The sequence below is a fragment of the Colletotrichum scovillei genome, assembly GCF_011075155.1.
Source record: "Colletotrichum scovillei strain TJNH1 chromosome Unknown Contig00004, whole genome shotgun sequence".
In the NCBI taxonomy this organism is placed as follows: domain Eukaryota; kingdom Fungi; phylum Ascomycota; class Sordariomycetes; order Glomerellales; family Glomerellaceae; genus Colletotrichum; species Colletotrichum scovillei.
In genome coordinates this window covers 2035764-2051243 of record NW_023336262.1, presented here as the reverse complement: position 1 = coordinate 2051243, position 15480 = coordinate 2035764, and the positions used below count along the sequence as shown (strand labels likewise).

The window sequence follows — 15480 nt, the reverse complement described above, 5'->3', positions numbered from 1 at the left end:
TGACTGAGACAGCTCCTTCTCGTATTGCATGTGCCAGGTGTGCTGGGGCATGACAATCGACTGCGAGTCACAAGGAAGAGGCCGTCTTCAGCAAGTTCTATTATTGGCAAAAAAAAATGTAAGTGGCTCAAAGTCAAGTGAAAAGAGGAATCGGGGTGAAGATCCGTAGCATGAGGTGGGTTTGATCCCAACAGTGTGTTTCTGGGCGACCCGGCGATCATCGATGGAATCATTGATTTTGAGACTTAAACCGTAACCTTCCGAGCGGGAAGAGAAATTTCCTAGTGTTTCTGGCCGTTCCTTTCGATATCTAAATCCCGCAAGAAAGTAATAGATGCCCCGCCAGTCATGCCAACCATCATCATCAGACCTAGGAGACACCATAGGAGTGTCTACAAAGTAAGAAGTCATTTGCACAACACAACAATCGGCAGGCGATTTCTCAGAGTTCAAGGTGTTGGCTCACAGTTACCCCGGGTCTTATTTCAAGCGATAACCCACGCCGTCTTCCAAACGTTGGGCCATGTCTCAGCCGCAAGTCCTTATGCATCTCCCCGGAAATCGTTTGACGAAACAACCCGTTTCTCACACCAGCCAAGGTGGCAGTACGGCAGCGAAGCATTATCCCGGAAACCAAGCATTTTCCCGGAAACCAAGCATTTATGATATTGTGGTGACCGCCCCTTATTTGTTATTTTCTAACTTTCCTATGTACGCCTTTGCTGGTATCAATCAATGCTGCCCAAACGTGGAGTGAAGTTCCACACATGCTACTAAAATCTCTTCATTTTCCCTCATTGGTTCTCGAGGTACGCCTTCCATCCTTTACTCTGCAGCTCGGAAGCCTTGTGCTCAACTTCCCGGGACATGTTGCTCATGTACTGAGCCATCTTTTGCTGGTACTCGAGGCTGGACGACCCGAGAATCTTGACAGCGAGGAGGGCAGCGTTGGTGGAGTTGTTGATGCCGACCGTTGCCACGGGGCAACCGCGGGGCATTTGCACGATGCTCAGCAAGCTGTCATGGCCGTCAAGATGAGTGGCCTTGACGGGCACGCCAATCACTGGCACAGTTGTCTCGGATGCCAGCATGCCTGGGAGATGGGCAGCACCGCCGGCTTTGGTGATGTTAGTAATGTCTCCAAAGGGCCGATCGACATATGTAGACTTACCAGCTGCGATCAAGACCTTGATGCCTCGCTGCGCGGCGGTCTTTCCAAGTTCAACCATACGATGGGGCGTACGGTGAGCAGAAGTGATGTCAAGGTCATAGGGAACCTCGAAATGCTCAAGAATCTCGAAGGCACCCTTCAAGACCTTGAGGTCTGAGTCAGAACCCATGGTGACAACAACCAAGGGCTTATCGGCGTTGCGGGAGCTGGTCTTCTTGGCAGGAGACTCTTGCAGACGGAGTTGGTCTGAGGCAGCATCAAGTCGCGCTTCGCGCATGTAGTTCACCTCGTTAATCAGAGGCGCTGCTAGCCTCTCCAAGCTGGAGTTGGCAGAGTGAGTCGTCACGGTGATGTGTCCAATCTTGCGGCCAGGTTTGGACGATTTGCCATAGAGGTGGAGGAACACATCCATGTTGTCATCGTATAAGGATGTGGTCAGGTCGACCAACTCTTCGTGGGAGTCTTCACGCGCACCGCCGAGAATGTTGAGCATCAGAGCGCCGAAGACGCGAGGCTGCAACTTGATAGATCGCGGGAGCATGTCCAAGATGGAGTGGAGCTGTGCCTTGTACTGCGACATGTAGGGCACACCCTCAATAGTCCAGTGGCCCGAGTTGTGGGGACGAGGAGCAACCTCGTTGACGGTGATTGTGCCTATCACCAAGTTAGTTGATCCTCAAGTCTTGTAGTCTCTGCTAACTGACCGTCCTTGAGCAGGAACATCTCAACAGCGAAGACACCTCTGCCCTTCACCGTCTTGATAACATCCCCAGCCACCTGGCGTGCCTTCTCACATACATCCGCACTGACTTGGCGGGGTGGGTAGTACACCTTGGTGCAGATACTCTCCTCGTGGATAGTTTCGACAGCCGGGTAAGTATGAACCTTTCTCAACTCGCCGTCCTCATCCTCAGTCCGCACAACCATGACGGCGAGCTCCATCTCGAAAGGTACCCACTTCTCAGCGTAGAGTGAGAGCTTGCCCATCGTCCGAATAGCCTCCTCGTAGTCCTCCGGGCCCCTAACCTTGAAGTTACCACGGCCGTCATAGGAACCCTTTCTCGCCTTCAGCATGAATGGGAATTGGAATGCCCTGTAAGCGGCTGTGAGGCTCTCAGGCATAGCAGGGCCGGATTCAATGGCCATCTGAGGGGCAATAGGGAGACCACCCTTGGCGAAGTGCTCTTTTTGCAAGTACTTGTCCTGGATCAGACGCAGAGTCTGCCAATGGGGGTGACAGGGTACTTTCTTGACGGTGCCTGGAGCAGTGATAACACCGCGGGTCGCAATCTCCTCGAGAACCTCAGTGTTAACGTGCTCGATCTCGACAGTGAGGACGTCACACATGGCGGCCAGTTCTCTGATCTTGGCCGGGTCCTTGAAGGAACCGGTGACGTGCCGGCTGTTTTGGTTAGCTTGCTTCGCAGGACAATTGGCCTCGTCCAGGATCGCGATATCGATGCCGAGGGGCCCCGCGGCCTCGCACAACATTCGGCCCAACTGGCCACCTCCAAGGAGGCCGATGACGGGCTTCTTGACCATTGTGAGGATCGACTTTGCGACTATAATAGCGCGGGTGCGAAGGTGAGGAGAAGCAAGTTAGAGCGGAACAATAGCACAGATCAAAAGAAGGGTAGAGAGAGTGTTTCCCGAGGGAAGAAACGACTCAAAAATGCAAGCACTTGGCTGGGGTAGAGCAAAGTTTTGACGCAGGAAGTTTACAGGTTTCTGCTCCATTGGGCAGGCGGTGAAAAATCACCCCGCCGTTATCGTCGCAAGAGAACCCCACCCCCACTATGACAGCCCAGGTGAGGATCGCCCATCTAGGTTTGATGCCACAGGGCCCCCCTGCTCCACTAAGAACCTCTGTAATTCTTCACTGCAGGCGCTTTCGACGTTGTGAGTGCGTCCTAATCCGACTCAAGCACACTCTCATCTCAACTCGGGCATCATACCACACACTCTCGTGGGTGTCCAGATTGTCGCCATGGCGGCCGACCTCTATAATGGAACTCTTTCAGATAGAACACAGTAGGTCTTGAATTCCACTTCTTGTTCATCATGAGTCAAGGTGGCTAACAACATATGACTTTACGCAGTCCCCTGAAAATATTCGATGCTGCCAAGAGTCAAGATAGATTTCTGAACGTCTCAGCCCCTATGGTGAGATACAGCAAGGTGATTCAACTCTGATATTTCAGTGAAGGAGGCCATTGACTTATCACCGCATAGCTCGCTTTCCGTCAAACCGTTCATGAATATGCTACCGATCTCTGCTGGACACCCATGATCCTGTCGAAAGAGTTCAACCGCAATAACTTTGCCCGGGACAGTGGTTCGTTGACTCCCCTGCGCCTCGCCCCAGTACCTTACCACGGTCTGACTCTTCTCCAAAGATCTCACAATATCCACCCGTGGAATTCAGCCTCCCACGATAGTTCAATTTGGCGCAAACAGCCCTCTCGAGCTCGCCCGCTCATCATCTCTTGCCGCCCCTTTTGTCAACGGTGTCGATCTCAACTGCGGGTGCCCACAGTCATGGGCTTGCGCAGAGACTCTTGGTGCCGCTCTTATGGAGCAGCGTGAACTCGTGCGAGATATGGTCATCGAGACTCGTCAACGCTTGGCTAGTGACGGCTGGCATGTTGGCAAGGAGCGGGATATCGACAGTCCAAAGGGGAGGAGCGTCAGCGTCAAGATCCGTGTGCACAAGGACTTGAGGTGAGTGCACCTTAACCCTGAGCTCCTGCTCACATTCTCTCGGCAGCCATCCTCCGCTGACTCTCATGCTTCACTGACTAGGAAGACGATGGACTTCATCGACACCGTGATTGGCAACCCCCTGAACCGTAATATCGACTTCCTGACGATCCACCCCCGTACCCGTCACACTGCATCCACCACCCCTATTAACACCGAATCTCTCGGCATTCTCCTCGAGAAATACGGTGACACGCTCCCAATCCTTCTATCTGGCGATGTCTTCTCCATGGCCACGCTACCCCTGTCGACGGTATCCAAAGCACCAGAAGAACCTTTGGAACCGACACTGATCAACGGCCACAATGGCCATACGGACTTCACCCCCAGTGGCACCAAGTTGGCAGGTCTTATGTCTGCGCGGGGTATCCTCGCAAACCCTGCTCTTTACGCTGGTTTCGAGTCTTGTCCGTGGGAGGCTGTCGAATGCTTCATGCGCCACGTCATTCGTGCCCCGATGCCAGTGAAGCTCGTTCAGCATCACCTTCACGAGATGTGTGGGCCAGGTATGGGGCCGGATAAGCGTGCTTTGCTGAATCGACAGGAGAGGGCAGCATTACTCGCTCTCGAAAATATGGTGGACGTGATAGATTTCTTGGATGATGCGATCAATCGCAAGACAGGCAGGACGGAAGGACTTCGCCGAGAGCCGAGACGTAGCTCAACAATTCATATACCATAAACTACTACCCTCTCAATCTGCAGCAATATCCTTTGACTTTAGGATGAATTCGCTATGAATTGTAATCACTGCTAAGGTATCCCCTACCTTTGCAAAGCATCGCTTGCGCCATGACCTCTGTCAAACTACCACCCTTGGAACGCCGTGTCTCTGTGAAAGCGTGCTGTGACTCTTGCGCATACCAAGATGCTTACGCTTGAAGCCGCCTTAAGTGAGTGACCACTATGGTACATAAGCGTCATCTTGCGCCTGTCGACCCTCTGTCCGAATACCCGCCGTAAAATGCGATGGACCTCCAACGCCCGTGGTCCGTGGAATTATTACAATGTTACAGGCTAGAGCTCCTAGTCCAAAACCTCCCCTTCATCTTCATCGGACAGTCGTGCCCGCTTCTGTTCTCTGCCCTCAGAATCCGAGTCAACTTCCTTTCTCTTTCCTGGAGACGCCAGGCTATTGCCATTCGCTCTCTCTGGCTCCTTAAGCGTGGCCTGCGAGCCAGACTCAGTATTAGTGACGTCATCGCGGCCATTAGCCCTAGCTCTTGGGCTCTGCGTTCCTCTATCCAGCTCAAAAGGGGTGCCTGCTGTAGACGAGAGAGCGTCCTGGCTCATCGGATCCCTTGGCTGTCTAGTATTGGCCAGGTCAAAAGCTGGTGATGGCAGTGACGGGTTCTGTTTACGGAGCGGGTTCTCAGTGTAGAACTGTCGGACAATGTCGATGGCCTTGGCACACTTTTCTTCGTTTCCTTTCAGTGCCCTCCACCACGGTTCGCCGTTGACATCTTCGATCTTCTGCTGTGTGTGTATACTGGCAAAGAAGATGGCACTGATGGCAACGTCGCGTGCTTCGAGCAGTAGAGGGATGGAGGTAAGGCAGGCGTCGCTGCAGAACGCCCAAGCTGACTGCCTCAGATGTTTGTTGTGAACAATATCGAGTTGACCGAGAAGCTCGAAGAGACGCTGGTAAGGGTTCTCCACCATGAGGTCGAATGTGAGGTATTCCAGCATCAACTCCTCGTACATGAGAATGCTGTCTCTCCACCGCCAATACTCCTTGCTCATCTCATCTATCATGAGCTTGGGATTCTTTTGGGCGACCTTTGCCACTGTGATGATAATTTCCTTCGTCTTTCGACAGTTTTCTTCTGTCTTATTCGCGAGAAAGAGCGCAGTGGCTGCAATGTTCTGTTCAACCGATTCCGTCAGCATTGGTTCAGCTTGAGCTTTTTCGGTCCCCCGTTTGGACCTGGGAAGTGCGGATTGTGCCTGACACTTATAAGACACAACCACGAACGCATTTAGACTGGGGATTGAGCAGAGATATGTCTCACGTAGTGGTGGATGCCGTTCTTCTCTTCAACCATACTGTATCGCATATAGAACCGGTGGAAGAAGACACCTGCAACCCAAAGGGTGATTTGGGGCAGGTCGAGAAGAACTCCGGCCTGATATATGAAGTTGACACCCTTTGCGCGTCGCAGGCGCTCCTCTGCCGGTGAAATGCCATCTAGAATACTCGGTGTGCTCAAGGTCTCGTCGGGGGTGAAGTACCACTGATTGGGCGGAGGTCCTGGTGTTTGCGCCCTTGACCGCTGAGGCGAGCGCGTGTCTCGCTGAGAATGAGGGCGCGGCGGCGAGGTCCGCGATGAATGTGTCGGGGGAGATGGAACTGCAGGTGGCACATCAAGACGACGCCCGGGAGATCTGGATTGCCGGTCTGGTCGAGGAGGACCCGGGGGGAGCGTGGGAGGCTGGTAGGCCTCTCTCGAAGGCCGATAGCGATCGATACTAGCCATCGCCGCGAAATTATTGTGATACTTTCAAGTCGGCGATTGGTAAGAGTTGATGTGAGAGACTGATCATGGGTGAAATGGCGCTCGCCGTCGCAAGTGGTAGTGTTGGATGATGGTGGAATCGCTTTCCTTGGTTTAGCTGAGGTGGATTTTCGACCCTGTTTGAGTCGCGTTATCTTATCAACAGATCCACGTGATCACTTTAGACCCCTGCGAGTTCTGGCTAAGGTAGCAAGTGGATACATCGGATGGGTAGATTGAGGGTAGATACCTAGGTATTCAGGTCAGGTAGAGGGGGGCTGCTCGGTTTGAACACCCCCGAATTCTGACCTTTGAGAAAGAAGAAAAAGTCAATAAATTCATTGTATTTATGGATTGTACGGGTTTTGAGGACAGGAAGCATTGAAATGACTTATACTAGGCACGTTACTATCCATGGCTTGCGCTGGAAGCTAACTTATCGCTCTTCGAGGTAGGAGGCACCTTATGTAAGCTTGAGGCACACACGGGCCTTGGTGCTGAGGTGTCTTCGTACCTGCAGCAGACGCCCATTCCGAATCAGGCAACAAGGCATCAATCAGCTTGGTACGCACTTTCCCTTGCTGAAGCTGGCCGTGACGCGAGCATGGAGCTGCCTGAGCTATTCCCCAAGTCAACGTCAAAGAACCCCATCCCCCATTCCAATTATCACCAAGCCCAACACTCCCACGAACATCAACGAGAGCCCGTTCAGAATAAGTTCTTCTAACCCTCATCACCCCTTACCTACCGAATAGTTTCGACAATCTACCCCGCCCGCTGACCGCCGAGATGGACAGCCTTGTGGCCAAGTACAGCCGCCCGGCGTTCGAGCAACACAACACCTTCAGAGACGATGAGCAGGAGGACCTTGAGCTCCTGGGTGGAGCGCCGCCGCTGTCATTGAAGTTTGCTATGCCCCCCGTCGCACATGTGAGTTCTACCTCTTGACTGGATTTCCGTTTGAACCTGAGATGCACCATCAGACTGACATGTTGAACCCCTCAATCCAGCCCTCCTCCTGGCTCCGCGCAGCAACAGACGACCGAGCCAACCCCGACTGCCCCATCAAGATTGCCCACGGCACAACGACCCTCGCCTTCCGTTTCCAAGGCGGCATTATCGTCGCCACCGATTCCCGTGCGACTGCCGGAAACTGGATTGCCTCGCAAACAGTCAAGAAGGTCATTGAGATCAACTCAGTGCTCCTGGGCACCATGGCCGGCGGTGCCGCTGACTGTCAGTACTGGCTTGCATGGTTGGGCATGCAGTGCCGCCTGCACGAACTCCGCCACAAGCGCCGCATTTCCGTCGCCGCGGCGTCCAAGATTCTCGCCAACCTCGTCTACTCATACAAGGGCATGGGCCTCAGCATGGGCACCATGTGTGCCGGCGTTACGAAGGAGGAAGGCCCCGCGCTGTACTACGTCGATTCAGACGGCACTCGTCTGCCTGGCAACCTCTTCTGTGTCGGCAGTGGTCAGACTTTCGCCTACGGTGTTTTGGACGCCGAGTACCGCTACGACTTGACCGACCAGGAAGCTCTCGACCTTGGTAGCCGAAGTATTCTTGCCGCTACGCACCGTGACGCCTACTCTGGTGGTTTCATCAACCTCTACCACGTCAAGGAGGAGGGCTGGGTCAAGCACGGCTTCAACGACACGAATCCCATCTTCTGGAAGACGAAGCTGGAGAAGGGCGAGTTCACCAACGTCACTGCCGACTTGGACTAGATGTCGGTGGAGAAGGACAGTGATTTGGTGCCGCTGAAGTCATACGTGTCGTGGGGTTCCTTCCAGAATCCCGCTTTCAGCCAGTCTCCAGGCGAAAGCCCGAGACCGAATCTCGCTCCAGTGCCGCTTTTGCCGGGACAGAGCGATATATCCCACCTATCACTATGACGTGCTAGGAGACAAGAAGATTTTACTACCTCGCACACGAATGAATAGAACGGTTATGACAGGCAAATCGAGCGCAGTCGCGGAATCGAGCATGGCTTGTCAGGTTGTCCCTTTCGACGTCTACACTCTCAAGGGAGAGTGCAGGTGTTGTGTAACTTGTACACTAGATTATGATACAAGTTCATTCTCACGCTTCTTCTACATTGTTGTTACAGGTGATTCTAAAACCAAAAAAGGGGTATCATAAGATTTTAATGTTCTCTTCTTCTCCACCCAGGGACACCCAGGATCCCACCCTCTTCGCTGGACGGGTCAATCGACCACTTGCGCTCGGGATGTACGGAAAGTGAACTTTCCCAGCCAGCCTCGTACATTTCCATGCCGGTCCATGCAATCATGGCCGCGTTGTCCGTACACAACGCCGGCGGGGGTGCCGTGATCTCTACATGCTCTAATCCGCGGACGTCGAGCATCTTCCGTAGTACGTGCATGAGGAAGCGGTTGCTCGCTACGCCGCCGCTCACGACGAGTGTTTTCAGTGCGTCTTTCAGCTCCGGCTCGGCGGCAAGAGCGAGAAAGATGCGAGTTGCCAAATGCTCGAATAGGAGGCGCATGGTGGCGCGGGCGAGGATCTGTCGTTCGTCGACGGACATGAAGTCGCCTTTTGAGGTGGCGATTTTGCGGACCTCGCTGCCTAGGCCGTTGAACTCGTAGGATAAGGCGCGGGAGGCGGAGAGGGGAGGGTGGAGGGTCCAGGAGTAGGGCGGGGGAGCGGTGTACGGCGTGATTTCGTCGACGCGGCGGAGGGGAGGAGTGTATTCGTAGTCGTAGCCTTGCTGGCTTTTGGGATCTGGCGATGATGGAGAGGAAGGGACAAAGGAGTCGGGAAAGGCGAAGCGTTCGAGGAGGGCGCCGTACATGACGTCCCCGTGGGAGGCTAGCATGTCCGGCGGGAGGATGTGGCGCGCAGCCTTGTCGAGGGCGTCGCCGACGGCGATGTTGGAGGAGGAGGCGAGGATGCGGTGGGATGTGAGGGAGCGGGAGTGGACGAGCTGGGTGTGGCCGCCGGAGACTAGGAGAGTGAGGAAGGGGTATTCTGGTTTTATAGCAGCGGCGACATCGACTGTCGGAGAGGAGGAGGCGGTGGTGGATGAGGACGCTGCAGATGTCGTCGGATCATGGCGGGCGAGCGCGGAGACGAGGCGAGGGGTGAGGGCGTGGGCTTGCATGTGGTTCACGGCCAGGAGGGGGACCTGCCAGGCTGTCGCGAGGCCTTTCGCCGTCGAGAGCCCGGAGGCGAGGTTCGCGGACATGCCGGGGCCGCGGGTCACCGTCACGAAGTCGGGTTTCTGGCGCAGAGTGCCGGCGACTGTGAGCGTGTTGTTGCTTGATGGCCCTAGCTCTCCTGCGAGAGAGCGACCTCCCCCTTTGCCTCCTTCTTGTATCAACTTGCTGTCATCGTGATTCCAGGCTTCTTCCTCGGAGGCAGCTGGAGGCAGAGACGAGAGGGCTTCGGCGACGAGTGGCGCGAGCGATGCGTCGTGGGAGCGTAGGGCGACGGGCGGGTAGACGCCGCCGTAGGCCGTGCTGTCGGATGTGATTTTGCGGTGAAAGTGGAGGGTCGCGCGGCCCAGGGGACCGGGGTCTTTGGAGAGGAGGGCGACGCAGGTGTCGTCGCACGAGGTCTCGATTGCGAGGGTTAGAAGAGTTCGGTACTGGTGCCGGCGCAGGAGCTGGTTTTGCTGTCGAAAGGGTGTCGGCCGCACATGCGCTGCCGGGGCCACTGCTGCGCTACCGTTGATTGTTCGACGGAGGTGATGAGACGGAGTGCGCCATCTTTGGAAGATCGTGAGGGAAGAGCAGCGCATTGAGGGAGCATGCTGTGGATATAGGTGTTGGGGAGTGCTTCGCGAGAGGAAGGCGACAAATGCGATGATGAGAAGTTCAGGAAGCTCTTATCTTATCAAACGTAATCTTATCGGTTGTCTTCACCGAGGGCTCACCGACTTACACGCTTCCCATGGAAACCAAGCTGCAACGCCTGGTGTATTCCCAGCCCCTAAGACAATCTTCTTTCTTCTACTGAGACTCTACTGAGAGAGCTGAGCCTTTAGATGGCATTCAATTACTACGAAATACTCAAGAGAACTCCAATGAACTTATCTCCTTCTTTTACGCCGGTGCTATTGCTGGAATTGGTGGAGACCACCCCTTGCCGTGGAACACTCGGGACGTATTGCGCACGAAAATTCCTCTTTAGTGAACCTACTCACACATGTACTTTTGCTTGCAATAAAAGCATATTGAAGAGTTCAATGATTAAGATACTGTGCAGATTCTAGCTGCCATGCATTTTTGAGATCCTTTTCCTCCCGTTACCAACCATGCAATTGTAGTAATGCTAATAATGCTGATGTCATCCCTGTTTCCAACTCCAAGATCCTGTTAGAGTTCATATACAAGTCGGCCCTTATATCCTTGCCGACGTTCAACTATCATGAATTTCCGTAAAGTTTTCCTCATCTTTAGTTACCGCCGTCCCTCCTGGCAATAAAATTAACCCACTCGCAGCGGCAGCCGCCGGTACCACCGTCGAAACCGCCAAAGGAAGCATTCTTGTCCTTTCGAGGGTTCACAGTCGTTCCCCCAAAGCCGATATCATTGGGGAGAAGCTTCGGTGTACTCGTATCGATGCCCTGGCGATCATTCACGGGCCAGTGCCACACGAACTTCTCGCCCGACTCCCCGCCGTGGGTGTCCGTCTTGATCGTGACGGGGTAAGGCATGGTGCCGGGGTTGGTAAGGAGCTGCGTGGTGTTCGCCGAGCGGGTCCAGATCTGGACGAGGAAACGCGTCTGAGACCATGTCACAAGGAACTTGGCCTCGCTCCTGCGGGATCCGCCGTCTTTGTCGAGCGGCACATTGCTCTCGCCCTCAGTCCCGTTGAGGGTAGTGACGGACTTGAGGTAGATGGTGCGCTTGAAGTAGGTGTAGAAACCGTAGTGCTCAGTCGGGAGGCCGCGATCATAAAGCCGCACGGGCTGCTGGACAGCATGAGGGAAGAGCTGTGCGGGGGCTCCAGTGCCATCTGCCTCGAGATCTGGGGCCGGCAGTCTGATGCCAAAGTCATCGGTAGAGTCTTCCGAACTCTGACGCTTGCCCAAAGCGTTGGGGCCAACGGTTTCACTAGCGGACTTGAGGATGCTGAGATAGAATGGAGTCGGTTCGCCAGCTTTCTCGCTGGAGACAATGCCGTCGGTTGTGTTTCCGAGGAAGTACATTTCCTCAAAGGAAGGAGGGGCTGGGTTGGGTGTGAAAACTGGGTTCTGTCTTTTGATGAGCGCCCCAGCCCTAGCTATGATGCCGCCGAGGTTCAACTGGCGCTTCCCAGAGGTAGATCCGGGCCGTGGGGGTTCACCATTAGGCACATTCCAGAGATTGCGAGTGTTGTTATCCCACTGGATCTGCATGGTGAAAGTCGGCTGGTTGGGACGGTTGGGGGCCACAGATTCCTGTTCTTCCTTGGGAAGGGCGCAGCTCCAAACAGTCGAAGGGCTACTGCAGCCGGTGACAGCGGCTGTGTTGTCCGGGCCAACAACTGAGAGAACCCCAGTTGGCATCGGAGGGAAGTTTGTGAGGTTGAGAAAGATGCTGTCAACTGGTGCAGAGGTGTGGTTTCGCGGGATGAGGGTAATGCAGAGAACAATGATGAGAATGCTGAGGAAAAGACTGGCTCCGCATATGCCAAGGCAAATGCGTCTTCTCTTTCGACCTTCACGACCACTGCGACCATAGCATCCATTCGCCGGGATGCGGCCACGGCCTTTCCAGAAGCCTCCAGCTTTGCGAGCTGCAATTTCTTCTTTTTCGTGGCGACGACGCTGTCGTTCAACGCGATGACCGTTCCCTTCTGCTGCAAGGAAGTGTTCCGGCGGCACAAACGTGCCAGCGAATCGTTCTGGAAGGCGGCCTTGCTGCCCAGGAGCAGGATTGTTGCCTCTCGGCGCTGGTGTCAAGGGTATGTCGGTCATGTTGATGCCGCCTTGGGAACTCATTGTTCCGTTAATGGCTGGCGAGATTGGTCCCGGAGATGGGGGATAAAGTGCCTGCAAAGGGTGGCCCGCAGGGAAGACAGCTCGGTATCGCACGGCCTTCTGCTGAGGAGGAGGAGAGTATGGGGGGGGCTGCTCTGAGGGAGCTGGGCTGGGTTCGGCTAGCTGTGTTTTCTCTGACCTGGGCTGCAGTCGTGGAGTAGCTGACCGAGAAGACGACGCGGGTGAAGGATCCCGTCTGTCCATGAGTGGTGATGGGGTCCTTCTCGGAGTGGGAACTCTGACTATCGGCGCCTCTATGTTGCGTGGTGATGGTCTTGGAGATGCTGGAAGGCCTGGTCGCTGAACAATAACCTGTTGAACTTCTTGTGGCTTGAATACCGTAGGCTGCAAGGCTTTTGTTTCCGAGACCGAGACCCTGGCGCCCTTTTCACTCCACCAGTCGTCATGCGCTGATGATTTGACTGGCTGTGATTCACTCTTCTGAGGTGGGACAATAGGACTCTTCCTCTCTAGAAAGGGTGTCGTGATATGATCCCACCAACCACGAGTCTGCGTTGCCGCGCTGTCTGGGCTCTTTGATGCCTCTTTGGCCTTTGTTGGCTTTTGTCGGTTCGAGGCCGTCCCATCCTCCTCAAACAAGGTGCATGGGCTGCCTCCATCGTCGTCCTCATCGTCCCTATTCTTGAGGACCACGCTGACTACTCTTTCCTGTCGTTTGTAGGTAGAAGGCACTGCAGGAACAGGGGGGGCGTCGTGGGCAATACCAATACCAACACCAAGGCCAGTTGCTTGAGAATAGATGCTGGAAGTGCGATGTGGTGACTGGAAAGGGGAGGTGGTATCTGGTGTGTCTGGGCTCCACACAGATCTCTGTTGTGAGGGAGTCAATGGAGTGACAGTGTCTGCTTTGCCCGTCGTGGTAGGCTTATTGGTATACTTCGGCGGCAGATCGTGCGGTGTCTCAATGATGGCTGTTTGGGGGCTGATTTCTCTGTCGGCCATCTCTGACGGCAACGCGATGCCAATGACAATCGGGCGGTCGTTTGGGGATAGGTCCTGCTCCAGGGGGCTGCGGCCAGCGCTTTGAGGAGACTTTGCGTTTGGGTCCGACTTCTTCATCTTCAGCCAGTTCCAGTTGCCGACTGACGCAGAGTTAGGTGACCCCTCAAGGGCCCTCAGTGCTGCTGCATCGACAAACTTGGGCTGCTGGAGATCAGGAATCCGGCTCGGTTGTGCCTGTTGCTGCTGTCGCAACGTTGCCATGTCTGTAACCACCTTGATCCCTGCTTTGGCGTTCTGCGCCTTTTGCCGCTGGCGGGACTTGAGACGCCTCAACTTCTGAACTGAATACCGTGGCTGTGAATATCTCGTCGAAGCCGGTTTGTTTGGTCTCAGGGGACTGGGAGCGGCCGTCTTGTCCATGATGAGCTCTTGGTCATCGTCCATAATTGGGGTGACCACATCTTCATCTTCCCACTCCTCCCAGTCTTCTCTCTCGTTATCATGCCGGTGATCGTATGGCTGCCGTTGAGGCACGGTGGCCCCGTTGGAGGACATGTTGATATGGGAAGCTCGGAAACCTCAGAACGCAACTTTGAGGGACAATGCGTGTAAGTCGAAGTAATAAACTGATTCGATGAGGATGAAAAGATTTCGAGCCTCTCAAAAAATTCTGAATGAGAAAGAATGAACGAATCACCGAAAGGCTTCTCTGGTCGAGGTGGGTGTCAAGCTGGAACAAAGGCGTGGCTTTGATAGAGATGCTGGTGGATATTTTGGGGAAGGAAGCAAAGAGGGAAAGAGCGACAGGTTCAAAGAAAGTGCTACAATGATTGACAACAAACTCTCGCCCATGGAATACTCGGCTGTGAGTCGTGAATAGGCGCACAATGAACAAAAAAAGGGAAACCGGATAGCCACCCACCGAGATTCGTTCAACTACATCTGAAAACACGAAACAAGCAGGAGGTCAATGGCGCGGCAGGAGCAGGTAGCTTCATTATATGACTAGGGCCGAATCACCACGCGGCGGCTTTGAGTTCATGGGTCACGGCCAGGCCTCGCGATGTTTGGCTGGACGATGCAGTTCGCAGTATGAGGTAGGCGCCCAGTTGGACATCTCGAGCTTCTGATTGGCCGTGGAGGCGCTGGCCAGCTCTCGGGCCTGCACAGGCAACCGCAACGCTGGCCATTCATTTGGCCGCGGTTACATGGAGGGCAGGACGGCTCTGCGGGATGTAGCGGCATGCAGGACATCCATGAACAGAGTGTTGGCTCATCTCGCGTGGCCGAATCATATCATTCAGTGAACCACGATGAGCCAAATCACTGTGTGTGGTTGGAGTGAGTGAGTTTGGGGAAGTCGTGGCAAGTGTGGGTGGCTTGCGATGAACCTGTCCTTGTGGCTTGAACGAGGTGTGGCTGAAGACGCATACATACTGTGTATGCCACTCTGGTCTTATTAATAGATTTCCCGCCAGATACAAGTGTAGGTAGATTCACCTTTCACCGAGTCCGTACGCCTGCCGCCGTTAATGGATCATCTTCCGCACCTAAAGTCGCCGAAGGAGTGGAGACCCGAGACAATTGTATGCCGCTGCCCGGGCCGGGTTTTGTCAACTCCAAAGCTGAACTGCTCACTCTGTAGTTGATATCTCAAAGTTGAGAACAAGTCAGTGACTGGCTGGCTAGCCATGTCGAAACGTTTCAGCTAGCCCGTTTTTCGTTGTGTGTCCAATGTGAGTCTCGCACTATACGCACTACATTCCAGTCTTGTCAAACTGGAATGCTCATACAGGACGTCATAGCAAAAGATGCCACACCTGCCAAAGCACTCAATGTATTGTCGAGTCCTCCATGAGCCAGCAACGCGTCGGAATGGAGAAAAGCATCGGCATCGGAAGCGATCGAGTCAAGAACTCGGGTATCACGCCTCGCCGGCTGGAACGTCTTCCCGACGCCACGACGTATGCCATTGGTGGGCAGAGGTACAGGTTTTCCTTCCCGCCCGTCATCCTATCTTACAAGTTACGTGTCTGCACGCCAGCCGTCACCCCTCATTTACCATAGCTCTGGGAATTGGTTTTTGCCATGGCTGTGGG

The 15480-nt window shown here is 54.5% G+C and overlaps 6 protein-coding genes across 6 annotated transcripts; 2 read left to right on the top strand and 4 right to left on the bottom strand.

Moving 5' to 3' along the window:
* Positions 1–670: 670 nt before the first annotated feature.
* On the bottom strand, positions 671–2825 carry HER10_EVM0000723 (phosphoribosylaminoimidazole carboxylase). Its single transcript, XM_035470492.1, has 3 exons — positions 1876–2825; positions 1172–1825; positions 671–1117 (listed from the first exon to the last, which is right to left on the bottom strand). The coding sequence occupies exons 1-3, from the start codon at positions 2711–2713 to the stop codon at positions 795–797; spliced, it is 1815 nt and encodes a 604-aa protein (XP_035334594.1). The 5' UTR covers positions 2714–2825; the 3' UTR covers positions 671–794.
* Positions 2826–3106: 281 nt separating this feature from the next.
* Positions 3107–4613, top strand: HER10_EVM0002506 (dihydrouridine synthase; the record flags this gene model as incomplete). The annotated part of the gene is made up of 5 exons (XM_035472213.1): positions 3107–3202; positions 3271–3349; positions 3404–3506; positions 3568–3892; positions 3974–4613. The coding sequence occupies exons 1-5, from the start codon at positions 3159–3161 to the stop codon at positions 4611–4613; spliced, it is 1191 nt and encodes a 396-aa protein (XP_035334724.1). The 5' UTR covers positions 3107–3158.
* A 344-nt stretch (positions 4614–4957) lies between these two features.
* On the bottom strand, positions 4958–6408 carry HER10_EVM0004466 (cyclin-K; the record flags this gene model as incomplete). The annotated part of the gene is made up of 2 exons (XM_035474110.1): positions 4958–5878; positions 5944–6408. 2 exons carry the CDS (start codon positions 6406–6408, stop codon positions 4958–4960), a joined length of 1386 nt encoding a protein of 461 aa, XP_035334875.1.
* Positions 6409–7054: 646 nt separating this feature from the next.
* HER10_EVM0002704 (proteasome component PRE2) lies at positions 7055–8687 on the top strand. Its single transcript, XM_035472406.1, has 2 exons — positions 7055–7356; positions 7437–8687. Exons 1-2 carry the CDS (start codon positions 7216–7218, stop codon positions 8154–8156), a joined length of 861 nt encoding a protein of 286 aa, XP_035334737.1. The 5' UTR covers positions 7055–7215; the 3' UTR covers positions 8157–8687.
* HER10_EVM0011147 (glycoprotease) lies at positions 8576–10208 on the bottom strand (the record flags this gene model as incomplete). The annotated part of the gene is made up of 1 exon (XM_035480585.1): positions 8576–10208. The coding sequence occupies exon 1, from the start codon at positions 10190–10192 to the stop codon at positions 8576–8578; it is 1617 nt and encodes a 538-aa protein (XP_035335349.1). The 5' UTR covers positions 10193–10208.
* A 484-nt stretch (positions 10209–10692) lies between these two features.
* Positions 10693–14725, bottom strand: HER10_EVM0007021 (uncharacterized protein). The gene has a single exon (XM_035476588.1). The coding sequence runs from the start codon at positions 13934–13936 to the stop codon at positions 10850–10852; it is 3087 nt and encodes a 1028-aa protein (XP_035335060.1). The 5' UTR covers positions 13937–14725; the 3' UTR covers positions 10693–10849.
* Between the last annotated feature and the right edge of the window lie 755 nt (positions 14726–15480).